General features: G+C 33.6%; 2 protein-coding genes across 2 annotated transcripts in view; both read left to right on the forward strand.

Annotated features, from left to right (window-relative positions):
* The first annotated feature begins 334 nt into the window (after positions 1-334).
* Positions 335-22,905, forward strand: LOC140445504 (uncharacterized). Its single transcript, XM_072537558.1, has 2 exons — positions 335-394; positions 21,363-22,905. Exon 2 carries the CDS (start codon positions 21,493-21,495, stop codon positions 22,789-22,791), a length of 1,299 nt encoding a protein of 432 aa, XP_072393659.1. The 5' UTR covers positions 335-394; positions 21,363-21,492; the 3' UTR covers positions 22,792-22,905.
* Positions 759-23,282, forward strand: part of botv (exostosin like glycosyltransferase 3) — a 48,921-nt gene continuing 26,397 nt past the window's right edge. The window contains exons 1-4 of the mRNA XM_072537556.1: positions 759-1,353; positions 2,636-3,180; positions 14,091-14,328; positions 14,509-14,762. Coding sequence (XP_072393657.1) covers positions 965-1,353; positions 2,636-3,180; positions 14,091-14,328; positions 14,509-14,762 — 1,426 coding nt within the window. The 5' untranslated portion in view covers positions 759-964. The remainder of the gene's footprint in view (positions 1,354-2,635; positions 3,181-14,090; positions 14,329-14,508; positions 14,763-23,282) is intronic.

A 23,282-nucleotide genomic window follows, 5' to 3' on the forward strand; every position in this document is an offset into this window, starting at 1 on the left:
CCTTTTCCCAAACTAAATACGTCTGTTGCTTATTATAAGATGAACTTATATGTTTACAATTTGGGAATTCATAGTTTCAACGAGAACAAGGGATACATGTTTATGTGGGATGAAACAGAGGGATCTCGAGGTTCACAAGAAGTTGCCTCCTGCTTGACAAAACATTTAAAAATGAATGCAGGAAATTGTAATAATACCTATCATTTTATATTCGGACTGTTGTACAAACCAGAACTGAAATATTAAACTAAGTCTATCACTGCTCAAACTCATACAAGACCCTGAAATAAACGCTACTTCAATCGACCATAAATTTCTCACCTCAGATCATAGCTACCTACCTTCCGAATGATGCAGATTTTGGAGTTATTGAGTCAAAGGCAAAGAATAAAGAGTATATTTATGGTCCTGAAGATTGGATCAATTTAATTTCCACTGCTAAGAAGACTAATCCATTTCAAATAATTGAAATGAAACGTGAAGAAGTTCTTTCGACAAGAATGTTGGAAAACAGCATAATTAATAGAAAAATCGATAATACGGGGGAAAGTTAACTGGTTGAACATAAAATGGCTCAGATATTCCAAAAATAAACCGAAATCTATTTTCTATAAAGAAACACTACAAGATTTTTAATTTTACGAGATCAAATTGATTTCTTTGCTTACAGTCAGGCTTACGGTATATAAAACATCGACGGCAACAGAGCCAGAACCAATATTCTGGATTATGACTACGCTGTCACGTAAGTGTCATAACTCACATGTCATGTCATTGTAATAAATTTGTTTATTTTTATGAAGTGCAGTGCAGTCGAAAAGTGCAATGTTTGTTTTTAAAACATAATCAGTAATTTTAGGAATATCTGAATAGTCGATAAATGATAGCCGAAATTAAACAATGCAACGGAAATCAAGGTCGAAGTGAGGTTATAAAATAGGACCTCCGTTTAGTAGTATTTAAAATGGTTGTGTTAAATGGAGACTCCAGTAGAGATATTTGCAGTTGGTTAGTTCACGTAAAGCTTTCTCGAATAGTTATAATTCTCCTATCCATTCTTATTCTAACTCCTCTAATTACACACTTTTACCTTTCCAAAGTTGAAAGGAATTCATATTACATAGAACATAATGCACATTCTCATGAAGATCTACCAGAAGATATTTACACATTTAAAGAAGATGATCTTAAAGTAGGCGTCGAAGAGTTGCTTAGAATAAGGGGATCTGTTTTAAGCGAATTGAGAGATATTGAAAGGAAAAGACAGCAATATAAGACAGAAATTCAAACTTATGTTAAAAATATAGAAGAATTAAAACAAGAATTAGCCCATCAACAAACAAATTTAAATAGGTAGGTATTATTATATGCCATTAATAATTAGTAGAAATTATCTATATATCATTTGAATCCCTGGGTTTTTGCTAGATTTTTTTTTATTCTTTATCTTTTGTTCTTCTTTCATAAGATTGATACTTGAGATTTTGCTTCATATATGCTGTGTATGTGTTTATTACCAAATTAACTGTTTCATCTTTACTAATTCCAAGGGTTTAACTTCATACACTTCCCCTTCATGTAATATTTATTTCTCTTTAATTAATGTAATGTTTATCAATGTAATATAATTTCTCCCATATACTCTATTCGTACTACATTTACCAGTTGTCCTCTTATACAAGATATTCATTACATAATATATTAGCTCCCTAAAGCTGAAAATACAATAGTTACTATAGTATAGGTACCTTCTGACTTCAGGATTAGTGCTAAGAAAAAAGCTGATTTCAGTATCAAAAAAACTGCCCCATCTACCTGCCGTTATAACTATACAAATATGTAATGACTTCAAAGCTAGAGTGAAGAACCTCAATCTATACACTTGGTAGATTCACTGAATATAAAGTTACTTCTACCCTGCATTAAAATCAACTCACTCTCATTTAAGTGCCCTAACTTATGTAGGAAAAATATGCAATTCTGTGAACACTACATATAGAACATACTTATCTGACAGCTATCTAAGGTCATCATCTGCACAACCAAATTGCCAGGACTCTAACTTGATTTTATGAGTTAAGCGTATACTCGTCAAATGTCTATTTTTTGCCAACACAGATCAAACTCACAAGGTGATCAAACTTCTAGCTTTTGAATAAAATAGAATGTGTTATAATCTATATTATCTTGTAATTTATGCTGTGTTTTTATTATTTGTTTGTTGTATATATAAACTGTAACTTGTCCTAATAGCCATATAGTTCAGTCATCAAGATTTGACCTCTAAAAATCATGTGAATAAGCTGATTTTTTCTCAGAGAATGTCAGCTTTGGGGCCCAAAAAAAAAGATGCAAAAAAGTTTATCACTTTTACCCTACGTCTTCTCCCTAAAATGCCCCCTCATAAAGGAAAAAATCAATTTATCAAAAATCTGTAAGCCGTAGAAAAAAATGTAGCTGAGATAATTTTAAACAAAAATGTTTATTAGCACTTTGTCTAGAATGAAACGTTTTCTCAGAAACAATGCTTGAAGCAACCAGTAATTTTTGAATGTCAGTTACATGTGTGAAATCAATTTTAATTAAAATTTGTATCAATTCGATGGTAAAAATTTGATATATTTTGATTTTTTAGATTAAAAATATCTGTAGAACAGGCACAAGTTGCGCAAAGGGAAGCTCTACAACAAAACACTCCAGACCTTGCATTGCCCAAGAAATTAACAGCTGATGTACTGCCAGAAGTTTTACCACCTGTTTCAAGATATGTATCAAAAAGATGCAGAATGTTCAGTTGTTTTGACCACTCAAGATGTTCCTTAACGTCAGGATTTCCAGTGTACCTGTATGATCCTGACCAATTTCCAGTGATGCATGATGGTTGGGATGTAGATGGATTTTTAAAAACCACTCTGAAACAAACCCTTGGATACAACCCTCATTTGACAAATGATCCTAAACAGGCTTGTATATTTTTAGTTTTAGTTGGAGAAGCTTTAAAAGATACTGATGATGTCAGTGAGAATGTTAACAATCATTTAAATTTGCCGCCTTTGGATTCTGATGCTTTAAAAAGATTACCATACTGGGGAGGGGATGGAAGAAATCATATTTTGTTAAATTTAGCAAGAAGAGATCTCATGTCTGTTTCTGGAGATGTATTTTCTGGTGTGGATACAGGTAACAAAATTTTATCATAATAATTTTTAGAAATATTTATTTAAATTATATATTCAAACAATTATACATATAATATAGTGTGTGGTACATCTAGAAGTGGAAGTGATGAAAGTGAAGTGGAAAGAAAATGTGAGAATAAAACAGGAAATTTGATATCTAAACCTTCCACCTGTATATTTGAAAGCAACAATGATAGTCATTGTCATAAAAATATATATATATATATATATATATATATATACATATATATATATATATATATATATATATATATATATATATATATATATATATACAACTGTTTTGGATGGGTTGGAGTCAATAAAAGGGCTATTGGTTAACTATTTATTATCTAGAGCTTTCAATTGTGTTTACAATTATTATCAAGAGCTACTAAAAAAGACAAACTATCTTACAAAGTTTGAACTAGAAAGAAAAAAATTTTTGTTAACTCACCAAATAAAATTAGTTTGGTAAATAAAAATTGCTGCTAATACATCTCAAAAATAATTAATATAAAAATGTCCTAATCTAATAAATGCTTCTCTGAAATTTTAGTATAATTTTGAAAACATTTTCTTAACACAAAATCAATTGAATTTATAAATAAGTTAAAATAGCAACTAACTACAAATAAGCCTCAATGTCATAAATGCCAACTTAAAATTTTTATTTTTGACAAATATATTGCCAAAAATAAAATTTTGTTTAAAAATTCTTTTTTGTTTAGTAACAAAAAAGAAGAAGATTTATTCACCATTGATAGATGTCTGAAAAAATGTAACAGATATATGGAAAATTAAATCAAAATGTGACATTTTACAAGTTTTATACATAAATTATAAAGAAATAATATAATTATAAATTTTGCTTAGATTTTGAATTTCTGATCTTTTGTTTAAATTATTATCACTTTTGCTAATACAAACCATTTCCAAAAAAGTCCTTTTGAATTTATTACTTTCACTACATAAAATTTTAATGTTATCAAAATCCATAATATGGTCTTTATCAATTACATGCTATTTATGTAGTGAAAGTAATAAATTCAAAAGGACTTTTTTGGAAATGGTTTGTATTAGCAAAAGTGATAATAATTTAAAAAAAAGATTAGAAATTCAAAATCTAAGCAAAATTTATGATTATATTATTTCTTTATAATTTATGTATAAAACTTGTAAAATGTCACATTTTGATTTAATTTTCCATATATCTGTTACATTTTTTCAGACATCTATCAATGGTAAATAAATCTTCTTTTTTGTTACTAAACAAAAAAGAATTTTTAAACAAAATTTTATTTTTGGCAATATAATTGTCAAAAATAAAAATTTTAAGTTGGCATTTATGACATTGAGGCTTATTTGTAATTGGTTGCTATTTTAACTTATTTATAAATTCAATTGTTTTTGTGTTAAGAAAATGTTTTCAAAATTATACTAAAATTTCAGAGAAGCATTTATTAGATTAGGACATTTTTATATTAATTATTTTTGAGATGTATTAGCAGCAATTTTTATTTACCAAACTAATTTTATTTGCTGAGTTAAAAAAAAATTTTTCTTTCTAGTTCAACTTTGTAAGATATTTTGTCTTTTTTAGCAGCTCTTGATAATAATTGTAAACACAATTGAAAGCTCGAGCTAATAGTTAACCAATAGCTCTTTTATTGACTCCAACCCATCCAAAACAGTTATATTTTTTTCCAAATAAGTCACAAGTACTTCTTTTTTCTTATATATATATATATATATATATATATATATATATATATATATATATATATATATATATATATATATATCGCCTCTTTGCTCTTCAATAACGTGACAAGTACAAAAACTCAATTTTTTTTTATTTGATAATTAAAACCGCTGTGTCACACTTTATTTTCTCCGAAAACGCGGTATCTACTCAGTGAGTAATAGCAAATGTATCAAGAAAAGAGACAGCGGAAAGCATCGCTACTTTGCGATGTCACGCTATCTCTTTCTTCAGAGTGCTTTGTTTCAACAAGGAGACAAGACAGTTGTCACTCCGCACGCGAAGAGGAAGGTTCACTAGTTTTTCGACAAGAATGTGATATCACGACGATATTACATTGTGATTGCAAAGGTATGTATTCATTCAATATTATTTTTTTATTCTATAGTGTGATATGTCCAAGTCTAAGCTGAGAATCTACAAAACAGTAATTAGACCAGTGGTCACATATGGATGTGAAACGTGGACCCTCTCAACCACTGATGAAAATCAACTGAGAATATTTGAGCGCAAAATACTAAGGAAGATATTTGGACCAACCCAATGCAGCGATAGTTCTTGGAGAATTAAAATGAACCACGAGCTGGATGAACTAATGCAGAGCGCAGATATTGTCAGATTTGTAAAATCACAAGGACTAAACTGGCTTGGTCACCTAGAAAGAATGCCAGATAATCGAGCTGTAAAAGTAGTCCAGAGATGGAAGCCCCAAGGAAACAGAACAAGAGGAAGGCCCCGTAAAAGATGGATAGACGACGTAGAGAGGGATCTTAAAACCATGAACATCAGGCAGTGGCGAAGGAAAGTATCCGACAGGGCAGAATGGAAGAACATTGTTAAGCAGGCCAAGACTCACAAAGGGTTGTAGCGCCATTAGAAGAAGAAGAAGAAGTGTGATATGTCTATTTTAAAACAGTGTTGTTGAAAAATGTCCTTGGAGTGTGAATTGGTATATATCTTCGTGTCACACTGTTGCTGAAAATATATAAACTTTGCTTTGTGTTATCTAAGGATACGACGTTATATATGATAAAAGTTTTCCCAGTACAAAAAACAAGTTCAAGTTACATACTGATGTTTCGTTCTTCCAGAAAAAAACAATATTTTTATGAGGATTATTTTTAAATATTACATTGTTCACACTAAAATAAATAACTAGTATGTACTTATTTTTTCAGATGGAATCGCGATCTAAGAGGATCATTGAACTTGCAATGTCAACCGAGAAATCGAACATTCCCGTTCTAGTGACTAGTACAGATATGTAAGTTTTAGTTATCTACGAATTATTTAGGCACCCATTAGACAATAGGTTTTGCTGTCATTTATCGCCGATTCTGCCTACGATTGACCGAAAACTTGTGTAAAATTTAAATATCTGTGTTAGGTAGGGTATGCCTAACAAGTTTGCGTATATGACTTTTATTACTATTATCTTTTGCTTTATTCTTATCTTCTATTATATAATATTATTAAATTTGACATACCGTTTTTTTTTTTCAACATTAAACATACAGAATGGAACTTCAAACATAGAGGACTCAATGTTAACAGAAGAAAAAGTTGATTTAACAGTTCCGAATCGTAGTCGTTGTAATTCGACTAGCAGTAGTTCGTCAACCAGCTCATCAAATAGTAGTTCTTTCAGTGAAGGTAATTTCATGTATTCAATTAATGTTCATTTCAATGTAATCAAAAGCATTTCATTTTTTTTTTACCTAATTCTAGTAATATTCTATTTAATGTAATCAAAAGCATTTCATGTTTTTGCCTAATTCTGATAATATTCTAATCATAATTTTCTTTACAGATACCTATGACTCCGTAAAAGACCCAGACTATGAAGATGTAGAACTAAGACATCGTAATCAAAGAAATGCTTCATGTTCTGACGAACAAAATTTACCTGTTAGCATAGTAAACCAAGACAATATTTTATGTGAAAGTGTGAATCTGCTACCTAGGGAAGACTATGAAATGATACCTAATAACCTTATACCAATACAAAGTGACCCGTCTGATAAAGAAAATATAAGTGCCTCTCAACAGAAGTTAACAAATCCAAATTGTAGTCCAAATAAAATAGGAAAAAAAAAACGAAGACAAGAAGATAATTGCCAAAAAAATGTAGTAAAGAAACTGAGAAATAGTAGAAAATCTTATCAAACACTAAAGGCAAAAAAAACCATTCCAGAACGAACATTGAAACCATCATACAGAGAAAAATGTGCTTTTAGATGTCGGTTAAATATCACAGAGGAGCGACGTTTGCAATTATTTAAAGAATACTGGGATTTAGGAAACATCGAAAAACGGTGGTCATTTATCGCAAACAGTGTTGAAGCAGTCGTCCCAAAATATCGATACGTTAAAATAGATGCTGATGGGAACGTTGCACCTTCTCGTGACAATAACAACGCTTTCTTTTTAACTGTTGCTGGTGTAAAGACTAGGGTGTGTAAACTATTTTTAAAAAATACTCTAGCAATTAATAATCGTCGTATTGAGACGGCCTTAAAGAAGAAAAATAGAGAGAGCAACATTTCAGCAATGAAAGATAATCGAGGACGTCATGAAAATAGATATAAAGTAGATGGAAGCATTAAAAATGGCGTTAAAACATTTATAAGAGCTAACTCAAAAAGATATTACATTGATGGCAGCAAAGCGATTACCGACATACACAGAGACTATGTTACAAAGTGTAAATCACTAAATGTACCTTTTGCCACATATTTGATGTTCTACCGTATATTTACTTAAGATTTCAACATATCATTTTTTGTTCCTAAAAAAGACTTGTGTGATGTGTGTGAAGGTTATAAAAATAGCACTGAGGAAGAGAAACAACAAATAAAAGGGAAATACGAAACACATCAAAGTGAAAAAGTTCTCTCACTTATAGAGAAAGAAATTTATAAAAAAGACAAAAAAATTCTGGTCGCAGTGTATGACTTGCAAGCAGTATTCCAGTGCCCCAAAGGGGAGATCTCGGTCTTCTACTATAAATCAAAATTGAATATTTTTAACCCTCTAACAGACAAGACCGTCTTAAGACGGTCTTTACATTTTATCGTATAAAACTTACACCGAATGTTTTTTGCTACCACAGTAACGACGTCCAACTTTAAAAAACCTTACTTGACGTTATTCTATACAACTAAACACATTCTGGCATCGCGATTACGTTCTTATCGTTAGTCAAGTGCTGACATACCATAAAGTGACAGTGAAAATTATTTATTCATAAACATTATTTTTAAATCATCAAAAAACACGTTTAGATCAAAGTGATCAACTTGATAATTTTATGGTAAGTACATTATATTTCTTGTTTTAGTAATATAATATGCTTTTAATAAAAACTTTTGTGCAAATAGGCTTTATAAACAAAAATATCAAGACCGTCTCAAGACGGTCTTGCCGATTTACGTATGAAATTTTTATCCTTCAGTATCAAATTCAGATAAAAAATATCTCCTTCAGTATGAAATTTTTTGTTATTTTTTTGTGCGTAGGAACACTCTTACTTCCCTGTTCTATTATTTTTCTTTTGTGTGATAGATGCATCGTCTAAATCGTAACCATAAGAACAAAATCAATTTGGAAAAATTGTCTGGTGAACAATTATTCGAATTTATTGATTCCGTTGAAACCGACGATAGCATTTATAGTAGTGACGATAGTATTGTGGATCCCGACTATGTTAATGATAATATTGAGCCTGAGAAGCCTTACAGCCTATCCGAGGTATCAGAGGATAACTCACAAGTTATTGACGAATGCATTCAGGAAATGCTTGAAGCTGAGACAACCGATGCATTGGTAAATTGTATAAATTTGTCACTGGATATTAGCAAAGTTGATCAACCAGCAGCTTCTTCAACATTAGTTTTGGATGATGTATCAACCGAAACATTTGAAGTACAAGAACCCTCTACATCCACTTCTACAAATGCATATTTTAAACTAGTCAAAAGAGCTCGATCTCCATTGCCAACTCTTGAAGATACTGGGCCATTAGTTCAACCTAATGATGGTGGCTTTACTGGAGGAGGTAAGATTATATACAAAACATATTTATACGTTAGGTATATTGTCTTTTTTATTACAGCTTTGAATACAATATCAAAAAACTCGAAAGAGATTTCCAAATTGACGTGGCGTAATCGCTCAATGCGTTTACACGTAAATGATGTGGCTTTTCGTGGCGATTCATCTCTTCCTAGAACAGTCAAACAGCTTCAAACACCGATGCAATTATTTAATTATTTTTTTAACGACGATATCGTTAAACTGATTGTTGAAGAGACAAACCGTTGTGCTTTGGAAAAAAATATAAATACAACATTCAGCACAACTGCAGACGAAATAAGACATTACATTGGTATATCGCTTTATATGTCTATATATCACTATCCTAACATAGATAGTTATTGGGGAAACAATGCTTTTGTGCCAATTCAGAACTGTATGACATCGAAACGATTTATTACCATCAAGAAGTATTTATCCTTTCAGGATAACTCACAACGAAAGAAGAAAGGTGAATCAGGATATGATTCATTATTTCGGATTCGTACGCTAGCTAACAAATTGAATGACAGGTTTAATTCCATCCCCAAAACGACTAGACTTTGTGTTGATGAACAGATGTGCTCTACAAAAACGAAACACCATTTGCGTCAGTATATGCCAAATAAGCCGCACAAATGGGGTGTGAAATTGTTTGTTCTATGTGATTCACATGGTTTTGCCTATCGTTTCGAAATTTACAATGGCGCCGGAGATAATGTAGTCTTGCCTGGTACACCAGACCTAGGAGCAACATCAAATGTTGTCGTTCGTTTATCACAAACGATTCCTAATTTCGTGCATCACATCTTGTATTTTGACAACTTCTATACTTCGCTTCCCCTCTTGGTATATTTACGTGCAAGAGGAATTTATAGTTTAGGCACAGTAAGAGGTAAATAAATTTTCCGTGGTTTCTATTATTTAAAATGATACATGTTTTAATTTTTTATTTGTAGCTAATCGTATACCAGCGTGTAAACTGCCGACTGATAGTGAAGTAAATAAAGAAAGTAGAGGGTTTTCCATAGAATACATGACCTCAAGTTATGGAATCGATGTAAGCACTGTATTATGGAAGGATAACAAATGTGTCCGCCTGGCATCGACATATGTTGGCATTGAACCTTTTATAAAAACCACTCCAAATCAACAAAAAGCGAAAGTACCTCGGTATGACAGGAAGCATAGAAAACACATCGAAGTTGATTGTCCTCAAATCATACGTGAATATAATGCTCACATGGGTGGAGTCGATTTGATGGATGGACTTATGGGTCGATATCATATTCGAGCTAAAAGCAGAAATATTATGATTCGGATATTCTATCATTTTGTCGACATGGCCGCCACAAACGCATTTATTCTATATAAACGTACATGTGCCGAAAAGGCAAATAATTTCAGTGACTGTTGTGAAGAGGAAAGGCTTCTATCTCTTCCAGAATTCCGTGAAAAGATAGCATCTGGCCTTGTTTCTTTCAAGGAGAAACGAAATGTTGGTCGACCATCATCAGCTCGAAATGATGAACCTGGTTCTTCTGGTAAAACTAGTTCATCTGGTGTTGGAAAAAGGGCGGTTCATCAAGTTGCGGATATACGTTTTGATGGTGAAAACCATTTCCCAGTTTGGGTAAACAGAAAAGGCAAGAAGAAATGTAAGCTGTGTAAACAATCTGATACGCAGCTTGTCTGTTCCAAATGTGACCTCCACTTATGCGGTACAGTCGATAAAAATTGTTTTTGGGATTACCACCATCAAAAATAACATGTTCTATACTCATTTTTCTCAATGAAACTTGTTTTATAATAAACATCTACCAAAGTTATTTTTTTACTCATAACCCGGTAAGACCGTCTGTAGACGGTCTTCACTATTTCTCACCTAGCACTCATTCTAGACAAGAGTTTTAGCAGAGAATTTAAAAATAAGTTACTTTTGCCTATATTTACTTGAAAAAAAAAATATCAACTTCAACAAATAATTTATACGATCTTGCCTGTTAGAGGGTTAATTTAACCATATACAACATTCAGAATAACTGTGTTGAAAGCTATGTTTGGGATGAGTCAAACGCCCATAGAGGTGTGAATGAAATCGGTACATGTGTTTACAAGTACCTTAAGAAAGTTTCAGAAACATCCAACAATTTGGACGTTGTGTTCTATTTGGATAATTGTGCAGGCCAGCAAAAAAATAAATTTATGATCTGTAGGTATCTATACGCAGTAAAAACAATTGAAAATCTTAACTCAGTAACGCATAAATAAATAAACGAGGGAGATTCTGCTCATTCTCAAATTGAGAGAGAAATTAAACGTCAATTGGGATCCGGCCCTATGTATACACCTGACGCATTTATTGGTGCCGCAAGGCTGCAGTCAAAAGCATCAGTCAATAAAATAATTATAGCCAGAATAATTGCCAATATTCGGAACGAATAGGCACTGAAAGAAGAAGAAGAAGAAAGGCTGCAAGGAAGAAAAGCGAGCCCTTCCATGTTAATGAAATGTGTTTCGCCGATTTTTTTTATTTGAAGAGTTTATTGAATCAAATGAACTTTTCTTTGCTGAAAGACGAAAATAATGAGACAGTAAAACTAGCAGGTTTAAAGGTGATTCAATAAGTAATGAATTTATTTAAATTTAAAAAATTTAAATTTTTTTTTTAAATTTAAAGATCATAGATCAACCACTTGCAAAATTTTTACATAAATATGATGGATATGCTCCCAGATTTTATTGTCTACCGAAAATACATAAGCCCACATTGAGCATGAGGCCGTTTGTTTCCTCCATTAATTCACCTAATATTAATATTTCAAAAGTTTTAACTGATATACTATCAAAATCTTATAATTATAATAACAACTTTAATATTGTTGATTCTTTTCACTTTAGTGAATTTATTAATAACTTTGAACTTCCACAAGGTTACATTTTAGTGAGTTTTGATGTGGTATCTCTTTTCACTAATTTACCTTTTTTTAGTGTCACGACTTCCTTAAGAAATCATTGGAATTCTATCCAACCTAACTGTCCTGTATCCTGGGATGTATTTTCAGAACTGTTGCAATTAGTATTTTACACTAATTTTTTGGTCTTTGATGACAAATATTATCTTCAAATTTTTGGGACACCTATGGGTTCCTCAATCTCTCCCATCCTAGTTAATTTTGTATTGAATGATTTAGTATCTGACCGTTTGGGCCTTTTAGATTTCCAAATCCGTTTTATTAAGCGGTATGTTGATGACCTATTATTAGCCTTGCCTCCAGACAAGATACAGGCCACCTTATCTTTGTTCAACGAGTTTGATCCTCACTTACAGTTCACTGTTGAACTTGAGGACCCTACCACAAATAGTATTCCCTTCTTAGACATGCGTGTCATTAGAATGGGAGATAACACCTTAACCACAAGTTGGTATAGGAAACCAATGGCCTCTAATAGGTTTCTCCACTACCATTCTTGTCATCCCTACAAATATAAATTAAACTTAATTAAAGCTTTAAGCTGTAGGCTAAATAAACTGATACATCCGGTTAACAGAAGGGAATCCCTCCAATTACTTAAAAATATTCTAATTGAGAATTCATATCCATCATCCCTCATTAATAAATACCTTTATGCACAGAGTTATGGTTCGTCTTTAAATGACATGCCCAATGGTGACCAACTCAGAATAATATCAAATAATTCAATTAATAACACTGTTCTGCCTAATACTGTACTTGGGACTCCAACCACCCATTACTCATCTCTACCTTATTTTCCTCAAGTTACTGAAAAACTTATTAAACTGTACAAACAGGAAAATGTACCGTTTAAAATTGCGGTTAAAAATGCTAAGACTGTCAGGAATTTGTTTTCTAAAACTAAAACACCCTTGTCCCTTCTGGAACAAGTAAATGTCATCTATCACATACCTTGTGCTGAGTGTGACTCATGCTACATGGGGCAGACAGGGAGATCACTGAGAGCGCGTCTTACGACACACCGCAGTGATATCAACTTATCTAAGCATACTTTTGCTCTTGCCCAGCATGCTATTAACACTAAACACAAAGTGGACTTTAATGAAGTTAAGATTCTTGGCAATGAACGCAATATAGTTAAAAGACAGTTTTTGGAAATCTGTGTTCAGTACTTAAACACCCTAACGCTCTTAATAAGAGAACGGACATTAGTAACTTGAGCCAAATTTATCATGCATTAATATTGCAGAATTAGGCTTAATATGTGGTTTACTTTAAAAATTGTCCCCTAAGGTGTAGTTTCTATCATATTTTCATATTAAATAATTTCAAATAAAATAAAATAGTTTCCTACTTTACTTACTTAGATTTATTCAACTTACATTTTATTGATTATTTTGTCAATGTTACTTTTATATCTTTGACTGCTACATATCTTTTTAAGGTAACCCACTTATAATAACTTTTCCATGGATGTTTGGTTTTTCATATTGTTCTTTTTAGATGAACTAATGGTGCTTCTTGATTAAGAAGCATAAAGTCTTCAATAAATAGATGAAGTAGCCGCCTTCTTTGTCTTTTATTTCTCCACTTTGACCGAAAAACCCACCACTCTTCGCGTGTTCCTTAGTTTTATATATATATATATATATATATATATATATATATATATATATATATATATATATATATATATATATATATATATATATATACAAGAAATACTGCATCCCTAATAAACTGATGGTTCTGTATATATATATATATATATATATATATATATATATATATATATATATATATATATATATATATATATAATGCAATACTGCGAAATTCCTGTGAATCTAATACCATTGGTAAAGATAACAATGTCAAAAAATTATATGTAAGTAAATTAAAAAATCAAAAATACCTGTTCTGAACAATTCAGCACAAACCAAAGACTGAGGCAGTGTTACCAACTGTTTTTTTAAATATTAATATGGGATATTTGAAAAACTGTAATTATTGTTCTTTATAGAAATTTATTTACATATATACAGTTTTTTTAAATCATAATATTAGATGGTTAGTAATTTACCATTTTTTTAGGGCGTGCAATTCTAGTACAATCCACTTTTACCTATGACCTGTATCGCCCAGGGTTTGATCTCATTATATCACCAGTTTTGGGACCACCCGGAGGTGATGTATGGCAAGAATGCAATCCAATGTTACCCGCTCGCCGAGATTACCTGCTCACCTTCCAAGGAGAGATAAAGAAACAGAAGTCACCCTCACCTCGACCAAGTTTTGATGATTCTGAGGATAGTAACATGGAACTAAATAGGTATGAATACATCAAACACGTTTTTGCTCTTGCCTCTTGTTTCAATCATTAAACATGTAATGATTTCAATAATAAACACAAATTTCCATAGAGCATCATCGACCTGACATGTTGCACTGGGATATCAGCTACCTCGGCATAGAAGTTTTAAATTAACTACATTTTTTTTACTATTCCTAGGTTTATACTGGATCATCTAGTACAGCTATCTAAAACTACAACATCTGACAAATTTTTGTTTGAATTCGAATGTAATCCTGCCAGTGATAATAACTTAAATGTTGCCAATCAAGATTGGGCGCTTTGTGGAACTGACAGTAGCAGACGGGCGGTCTTGAAAGATTCTACTTTTGTTTTAATATTTGCCCCAGGACAAGAAGATTTGATCTCGACCACTCTTCTTCAAGCCAGAATTTATGAAGCCCTTAGATCAGGTAATAAGAAAGTTACATACCTATCATCAATCTTTGTTCAGGAGAAGTATTTTGTCTTAAATATTATTAGAATAATGTGTTATATAATTATGTATTATATTCGTGCGTGACAATGGAGCGATAGGTAAAGCTATGACAGCACTAGTAAATGGGGGGTTAGGCTAAAAATATGGAAACATTGGACAACTTTTTAGAATAATTTGTATCTATATAAAAATTGTTGAAAGTAGTTCACTCTAACAATGTTTAGATCATGTCATATCTATTCACATGCCTTAGATATGACAGTAAATAATGGATTTGATAAAATTTGGTTGGAGTCCTTATATTATGCGACAAATTCCCTACGAATAAATGAAGAAGACTGACAATATGTTTGGGTTCAGCATGTACATTTTTTGATCTGATACACGATCAGCAAAAGTATGTCAAAAACTCACCTTTATCGACTCCTCCTGTTCCATTATTATAGAGTGACACAACCTTTGATTGTGGTACTTCTATACATTGTTGTTCTTTTTGTCCCATCTCTAACACATACCATGTGGAGCTACTGCAACAAAATTGGAACCAAGTGATATTGAACTCATTTGGTCAAAACAGCACCAGAATTTTGACACATGACATTTTCCGTAAAGCCTCTTTCTATTTTTTTATAATTATATATAGATAGTTTGTAAAACCGATATTTTCGAATTGTGTCAGTTCAATATATTTGGTTTTTGGATAGCCAGTAAGAACTGAAGTAATCATCAAAGAAACTTGACCAAACAACATGTATTCAGTTTTCAATTCCTTAGAAGCTCGCTGATAAATTATAAAATCATAAATAGTTCCAGACACTCCACACAATAAAATCAATTTTACGTCACACTTTGTTGATTTGTTCTTGGTATATTGCTTGATGTATAGAAATCATTTGAGCCATTTGCTCATCGATGCTGTACACTTAGTCGGAATCCAACAGGTTATACCTTTCTCTTATGGTGTTGTACAAAGGTTCTATTTTCCATAGCCCATCGGCAGAATTTTCATCCTGTTGTGTAATGAAGTTTAAAAAATCGATTAAATGACATATTTTCACCTATTAGAAAAGAAGCAAATTTTGGTTCCCAGTTCATGCATACTTTTGCGTAACCCAAATATTAGTCTGAAAAAAAGCCTTATCAAATCGCGCGACCCTAGGAGGACGAATGTAGAACTCTACAACCGACTCTTAGAAGATGCTCTGCGGAATGAAAAAGCTTCAACTCCAGGAACTAATACAGAATTGGAAAGGTATACGGTATCTATCCAAAACAAAATAAGCTATGCTTATAAAAAATCCTGTCCAATAAGGATGGTCCAGGAAACTAGCAAAACCAACTCTTGGTGGTGCACTGAATTGGAACACCTTAGGAAGATAGCAAGAACAGCTTTTAATAGAGCGAAACGCACCAAACTCAAAGAGGATTGGGATTCTTATCAATCAAATCTCAGAGAGTTTAAAAAAGTCTGCAAACAAAGACAAAGAGCTGCTTGAAGAACCTTCTGTCTTCCAGGCTACAAAAAGCGCTCTCAAAGGACCCACATCGGCATGTCGGCATACTAACAAAGGAAGATGGGAACAAAACTTCCAACCTTCGCGAAAGTGCTGAGGTCCTGATGAAAACACATTTTCCCGGTTCTAGTGTCTCAACAGCACCAAACCGGATGGAAGAAGCAATCATACCCTCAATAAACGCCTGGCATCTCACCAGAACAATGATTAATTAGGAAAAGGTAAAATGGGCCATATTGTGCTTCACCCCTTTCAAATCACCAGGAACCTACTACGGTGGGGACTGGATATCCTTCTGCCGCACCTCGTGGAAATATTCAAAGCCTCTTTGGTTTTGAAATATATTCCTAGAAAGTGGAGAGAGGTACGTGTGGTCTTCATACCAAAACCAGGTAGGATGGACTACACCCTACCAAAGGCTTTCCGACCAATTAGCCTAACATCCTTTCTGTTGAAAACGATGGAAAGGCTATGCGAGAGGTACATAAGGGATGAAGTTCTGGTCCATAACCCACTTCACCCAAATCAACATGCATATACTTCGCTAAGATCTACCGATTCTGCACTGCATCGTGTAGTGGGAAGAATTGAAAGATCGCTGGATAATAAAGAATCCACCCTAGGTATATTCATAGACATTGAGGGAGCGTTTGATAAAACCACATTCCCAACTATCACCCAACAGCTCAACGTTAGGAATGTTCCCCTGGCCATAAGCGAATGGATATTCAGTATGCTCTCTAATAGAGCAATAAGCATAAATGTAGAAGACGTTTCTGGTAGAGGCATGGTTACGAAGGGGTGTCCACAGGGAGGGGTGCTATCACCACTACTCTGGAACATAGTTCTAGATACCCTGGTTAACCAACTCAGCAGCAACGGTTTCTACACAATAGCCTATGCAGGCCATATTGCTGTCCTGCAAAGCGGTAAGTTTGAGAACACACTATGCGAGAGATCACAAGTTGCTCTCCGACTAATAGAAACATGGTGCAAGGAACACTCACTATCTATAAATCCTAAGAAAACAGAGATCATCCTCTTTACCAGGAAAAGAAGAATCACGGTCTTAATACCCCCAAGGATTCTAAACTACAGTCTAAAGTTTTCTGACGAGGTGAAGTACCTTGGTATTACCCTTGACAGGAAGTTAACATGGAACTCACACTTAGATGGTAGAGCTAAAAGAGCATATATTGCCTATGAGCAGTGTCGACGAACGGTCGGACGCACCTGGGGCCTCACGCCCAGGGTGATCGCCTGGGTCTATACCGCTGTCATTAGGCCAATGCTAACTTACGGAGCTATTGCTTGGGTACCAAAAGTGCTACAGGCAACAGCGATTAACAAACTAAACCATATTCAGCGGATGGCTTGCATAAATATAACAGGTGCCATGAAAACAACACCAACTGCTGCAATGGAGTTGATCATTGGCATCACGCCTCTAGATATATATGTCAAAGAGGTGGCGCTAGTGACAATGATGCGACTGCGCTCAGCTGGTGCAAACCTAGATGTAGGAATGGGACAATTAAGAACTCGTTTCTGGCTGGGAGAGCTGGATGCGCTACCACTGCTACAGGCAGGCTGCGACTCAATTAAACCAAAGTTTGTCTTTAACAAACCCTACAAAATTGAAACAAGGCAATATATGCAGACAAACGTGGCAAATGCCTATTGCATATACACCGACTGCTCCAAAATGAAAGAAGGCTCAGGATGCAGGATATACTCCAGATCACTGAACCTAAGAATAAAGTGGGGTTTGGGCAAAAATGCCAGCGTAATTCAGACAGAACTGACTGGTATCTCCATAGCCGCAAAAGAGATAACCCAAAAATGTATAGCAGGGAAAACTATAATGATCTGCACAGATAGCAGACAAGCGCTACTAACCTTGAATAAAGTCACTAACTCAAGCTTCGGATGGTAATACCATCATCCTGAGGTGGGTTAAAGGACACAATAGGAATAAAGGCAACCGCATTGCTGACCAATTATCTAGGAAGGCGGCAGGCCTAAGACTCTTAGGACCTGGGGATCTTTTTGGTTGGTCAACTACAACAATCGCGGAAATTGTCAAATGTCACTCCCATACGCAAACCGTAAAAAGATGGGAAGAATGGAAAGGATGTAACTTGCCAGGGTAACACTAAGTAAGCTTGAAGAGTCAACATCAAAGAATTACTTGGGAATAACCAGGAAAAACCTACGTTTGGCAGTTGGTTTTTTAACTGGTCATTGTCAACTAAGCAAACACCTCCACACACTGGGGCTAGCAGACACACCTCTATGTAGGAAGTGCGAACGAGAAGACGAAACTGTAGAGCATGTCCTATGTGAATGTCCGGAGTTATCGTTAATACGAGAGTACGCGTTCGGCGAGTCCTGGCCCACACCTGCCCACATAAGAGAGATGTCTCCTGGTGACTTGTCCACCTTCCTAGAAATGGCAGGATGGACAATGAGCTAAGGGTGACAGCTCCCTGGGAGGATGCACAATGGGTCAATTGTGGCCTAAGTGCTGTGAAACTTAACTCGCCCTCCCTACTCTACAGATACAGATACCCAAATTCCCCATTATATAAAGCATTGCAAAAGATGTCCTTAGTTGAGATACGTTTGTTGCTGGAAAGTTTGGTACAGCATACACATTTGTTTTTTTCTATACACGACTCCAACTAGTCTGCTGTAAAATACTTATAAAAAAACTCTTAAGGTGACAGCAAATTCATTATTTATAAACTAGTAGACTAGATTGTGGATGGTATTTCATAAATTTCTTTTATCCACTTTATATCCTTTTTCTCAGTGAGATTTTGAGAGTACAAATACTCCATCGCAAAATGACTGTTGGGTCTGTCAAGACCCAACGTCTGATTCTTTGGGCTTTGCCCTTGAACTAGTAAAGGTGTCAATTAGTCGAATCTCTTTTATTTCATCAAGAACAGGACGAGTGAGCGCAACAAATAATTCAGCTGAGATAAAATATAGTTTCAATAAAATTGTATGTAATTAGTATCAATGACTTCTTTTTACATTCTTATCAAAACGTTATCAACTTCGTTCCAGCCATCATCTTCTAACCCCAATTCCACTAATTCTGAATCGTCTTCATTGAGAATTTCAAACAACTACCTTTTTCGTCAGTGGCTTCTTCCAGTATCTGTCACTGATGATATATTCTGCAATGTACATATTTTGTTAATTTCATATATTTTTATCTGTTTGGACAGATATTATCTGTTTGGATATAACTAGTTACGGAGATGTTGAAGAAGAAGTACGACAACAAAGCTTAAAAGCAAGTAAAGCGGCGGGATCTCTTAATGACACAATCTGGAAGAACAAACACCTAAGACAAGACACAAAAACAAGAATCTATAAAGCAACAATTAGACCTATATTAACATACACGGCGGAGACAAGACCTGACACATCTAAAACGAGACGACTACTAGAAACAACCGAGATGAAAATACTCCGACGAATATCAGGGAAAAGTCTGTTGGATAGGGAGAGAAGCGAAAACATAAGAAGAGCATGCAATATAGAAGACATAAATGGATGGGTGACAAAACGGAAACAGGAGTGGAACAAACACATTAGTAGAAGGACAGAGGATAGGATAGTACCAATAGCACGAGATAAATCAATAAATGGACGAAGAGGTATTGGCAGACCAAGAAAAAAATGGCGCGATAATTTAAACAATTTAGGAGGCTAATATTGAAGAAGAAACAGGCTTTAAAGTCTACATACAAGAAGGAAGAAGAATAAGAATTATCTGTTTGCATTTTCTTTTCATATACTATTATTGTGTACTTACCTAGTATAATAATTAAGTTAGGAAAATATTTAACACCCTTCAGTAACAAACTTTGCTTCAAGAACTTTAAAAATAAATGATAAGCACATGGATATCGAAAACATGCCGAGTAAATGTTTTCAGATCTAACAAATATCATTTGAAATAGAGATTTGTACTCCCTGCGAGATCTAGCGAGTTAAATATACATTATAATACTGCTGTCTACAATATACCAAAATTTAAAAAGCAGAAAGGTCAGTTTACCACAACGTAAAAACTTACCTAACTCCTTATTTTATCAAGTCCAAACTGTAACAAATGGTCAAGTCATAGCTAATTTATTTATGAACTTCTTCCAAACTGTGTATTCGCCAAATAAAAAAAACCTTTACCTACCTATCCATCCATTAAATAGTAACTTTAGTACAAATATTTCTCCGTCTAAGATTACCATGACTGATATTTTTAATGGCATACATGAGCTGCCCAATAAGCCTACTGCTGGTTCAGATGAAGTGCCTAAAAGTGTGTCTGTACCCTTGTAATACCTTGTAATAAGAATATAACATTTGTTATATTGTTTAATGGACCTCTGGAAACCTCTACCTATGTTTCCTTCTTCATGGAAAGAAAGTTTTTTTGTTCCTATATTTAAAAATGGTCAGAAAGACAATATTAAAAATTGTATACAATCTGCAATCGCTAAACTCTTCGACTGTCTTATAGCAAAGAAACTTTCTTGGTTATGTAAAGGCTTAATATCTCAATCACAACATGGTTTTCATAGCAAAAAATCCACTGCAACAAACTTGGTTTGCTATCAATCTGATATATTATCTCAAATGTAAGACCGTAAACCATATTCCATACTCACCGTGCTTAGCCTATTCACAATTTACTTTGATCAGATAAAAGGCATATATCGAGCACAGTTTAATTAAATCTTGCCCAAGTACTTTCGATCCCTAGATCATCTTCAGGGGCATCTGAAATAAGCCAAGAAACGTTTTTTTATAACCAAAGAAATTGATTAACTTCGATAAAAACTCGAAGTCTATGGTTGAAAAAACTGTGTTGTGAAATATGTGTTTATGACATCTTGTTCTTGCCGGATAGGCCACAATTGACGAAGTAAGTCTATAAACGTTAATCACATAAAAACCTTTTTTCAACCATAAACTTCGAGTTTTTATCGAAGTTAATCAATTTCTTTGGTTATAAAAAAACGTTTCTTGGCTTATTTCAGATGCCCCTGAAGATGATCTAGGGATCGAAAGTACTTGGGCAAGATTTAATTAAACTGTGCTCGATATATGCCTTTTATCTGATCAAAGTTCATTTATTCGAGCATTCAACCTTATATTTATTTATTGACTATGGCAGTCTTGGTTGATACTTATAGAAGACTATCCTGCAAGAGAATGATCATATTCTTGAACATTTGGTTCGTTAGACAGTGCATTTCACATCGAGTCACTCCTACTTTTGCTAAGGTCAAAACATCAAAAAATGTACCCGATAAAGAAAAACAGATTTTGGAGAAAAAGATCCTGAAAAGAGAACTTAAGAAGCACTATACCAAACTTCACCATATTAACGTCAATCTTAAAATTACTTATGATCAAATTTTGCAACAACATCCTTGGTTTCTAGTCAACGACTCCTTTAACAACATAGAAGATGAGGTCTCTCGCTTACAATCCACCAAGAAGAGAAATCTTACCAACAAATTAAACCGTTTGATTTTGCAAAAACAACAGAGAAGCACCTCAACACTTATGCATAAGTTTTCAGATCACCAATTTCATCCTAGAGTCTTAAATCTAAGTAACACTAACTTTTCAGAGGATGAACTGTATTTTTTAGGATTAGGCCTTAAGTTTTCTTGTCAGAATTTTAGGTTAAGTGACTCAGTGCTGGGAGGATTTGCAGTAGAGCTGGACACTCTAATAGAAGGTATGACTAACAATGCTGATACTAAACAATATTTGAGAAACTCTTGCATTAGCTTACTTCAACAACAACAATGTAAGTACAAACGCAATTTTCATAGAAATCACCATAATTTTAAAAAACAAAAGGATTTGCTAAAATCAATTAAACAAAAAATTGATAGAGATTCTCTTGTACTCAGCAAGGCTGATAAGGGTAATTGTGTTGTAATCTTAGAACAAACTCAATACATAGAGAAAGTAGAATCTTTTCTTTCAGATAACAGTTTTGTAGTTTTGGAAAAAAATCCACTTAACACCTTTATTAATAAAACAAAAGCAATGGTCAAATTGTTTAATGATACTATTACTAAATATAACAACAGAAAGTTAATTGTATCTAATCCTATAACACCTAGGTTATATGGACTTCCTAAAATCCATAAACACAATTGCCCCATAAGGCCTGTAGTAAGTTTTTGTAACACTCCAGTTTCTATTTTATCAGAGTTTATTTACAACACAATTCAGTCTATCACTAATTTTAAACCTAAGTTCTCCATCAAAAATTCTTTAGATCTAATAGAACGGTTAAATAACATTAGGATAGAAGAGGGTTTTTATTTAGTTTCTTTTGATGTTTCCAATCTGTTTACTTCTGTACCAAGAGATGAAACATTACCTTTGGTACACAATCTTCTAGACAATTGCAACATATCGGCAAAGACAAAGATGCTATCTTAACTATACTTAAATTCTGTCTGGATCAGGACTTCTTTCAATTCAATCAAAAAATATATAAACAGCCAGCAGGTTTAGCAATGGGATCTCCACTATCACCTTTTCTGGCTGACATTTTCTTAGACAGCTTAGAACAGAAGTTTGTTAACAACAACAACAAAATAGTTTTTTGGTCAAGGTATGTTGATGATTGTATAGCTCTCATACAGGGAACCCAAGATGATGCTTTACAGATTCTGGATGATCTTAATAACCTCCATCCCAACATCTCTTTTACTCTGGAACCAGAATCTGATAAAAAGTTGAACTTCTTGGATATGACTATTTCCCGTAATAAAGATTCTTTAGAGTACAATATTTACAGAAAACCTACCCAAACAGATCATGTTATACATGATACATCTAATCATCCAACCCAACATAAAATGGCTGCTTTCAACAGTTACATTCATAGGTTACTCAAATTTCCACTTTCTAATGATAATTTTAATTCA

This window comes from Diabrotica undecimpunctata, chromosome 7 (assembly GCF_040954645.1).
Source record: "Diabrotica undecimpunctata isolate CICGRU chromosome 7, icDiaUnde3, whole genome shotgun sequence".
NCBI lineage: Eukaryota > Metazoa > Arthropoda > Insecta > Coleoptera > Chrysomelidae > Diabrotica > Diabrotica undecimpunctata.

Bases quoted from the DNA above. Each gene is read 5' to 3' on its own strand.
- LOC140445504 (XM_072537558.1), top strand. From the start codon at position 21,493: ATGGCAGTCTTGGTTGATACTTATAGAAGACTATCCTGCAAGAGAATG.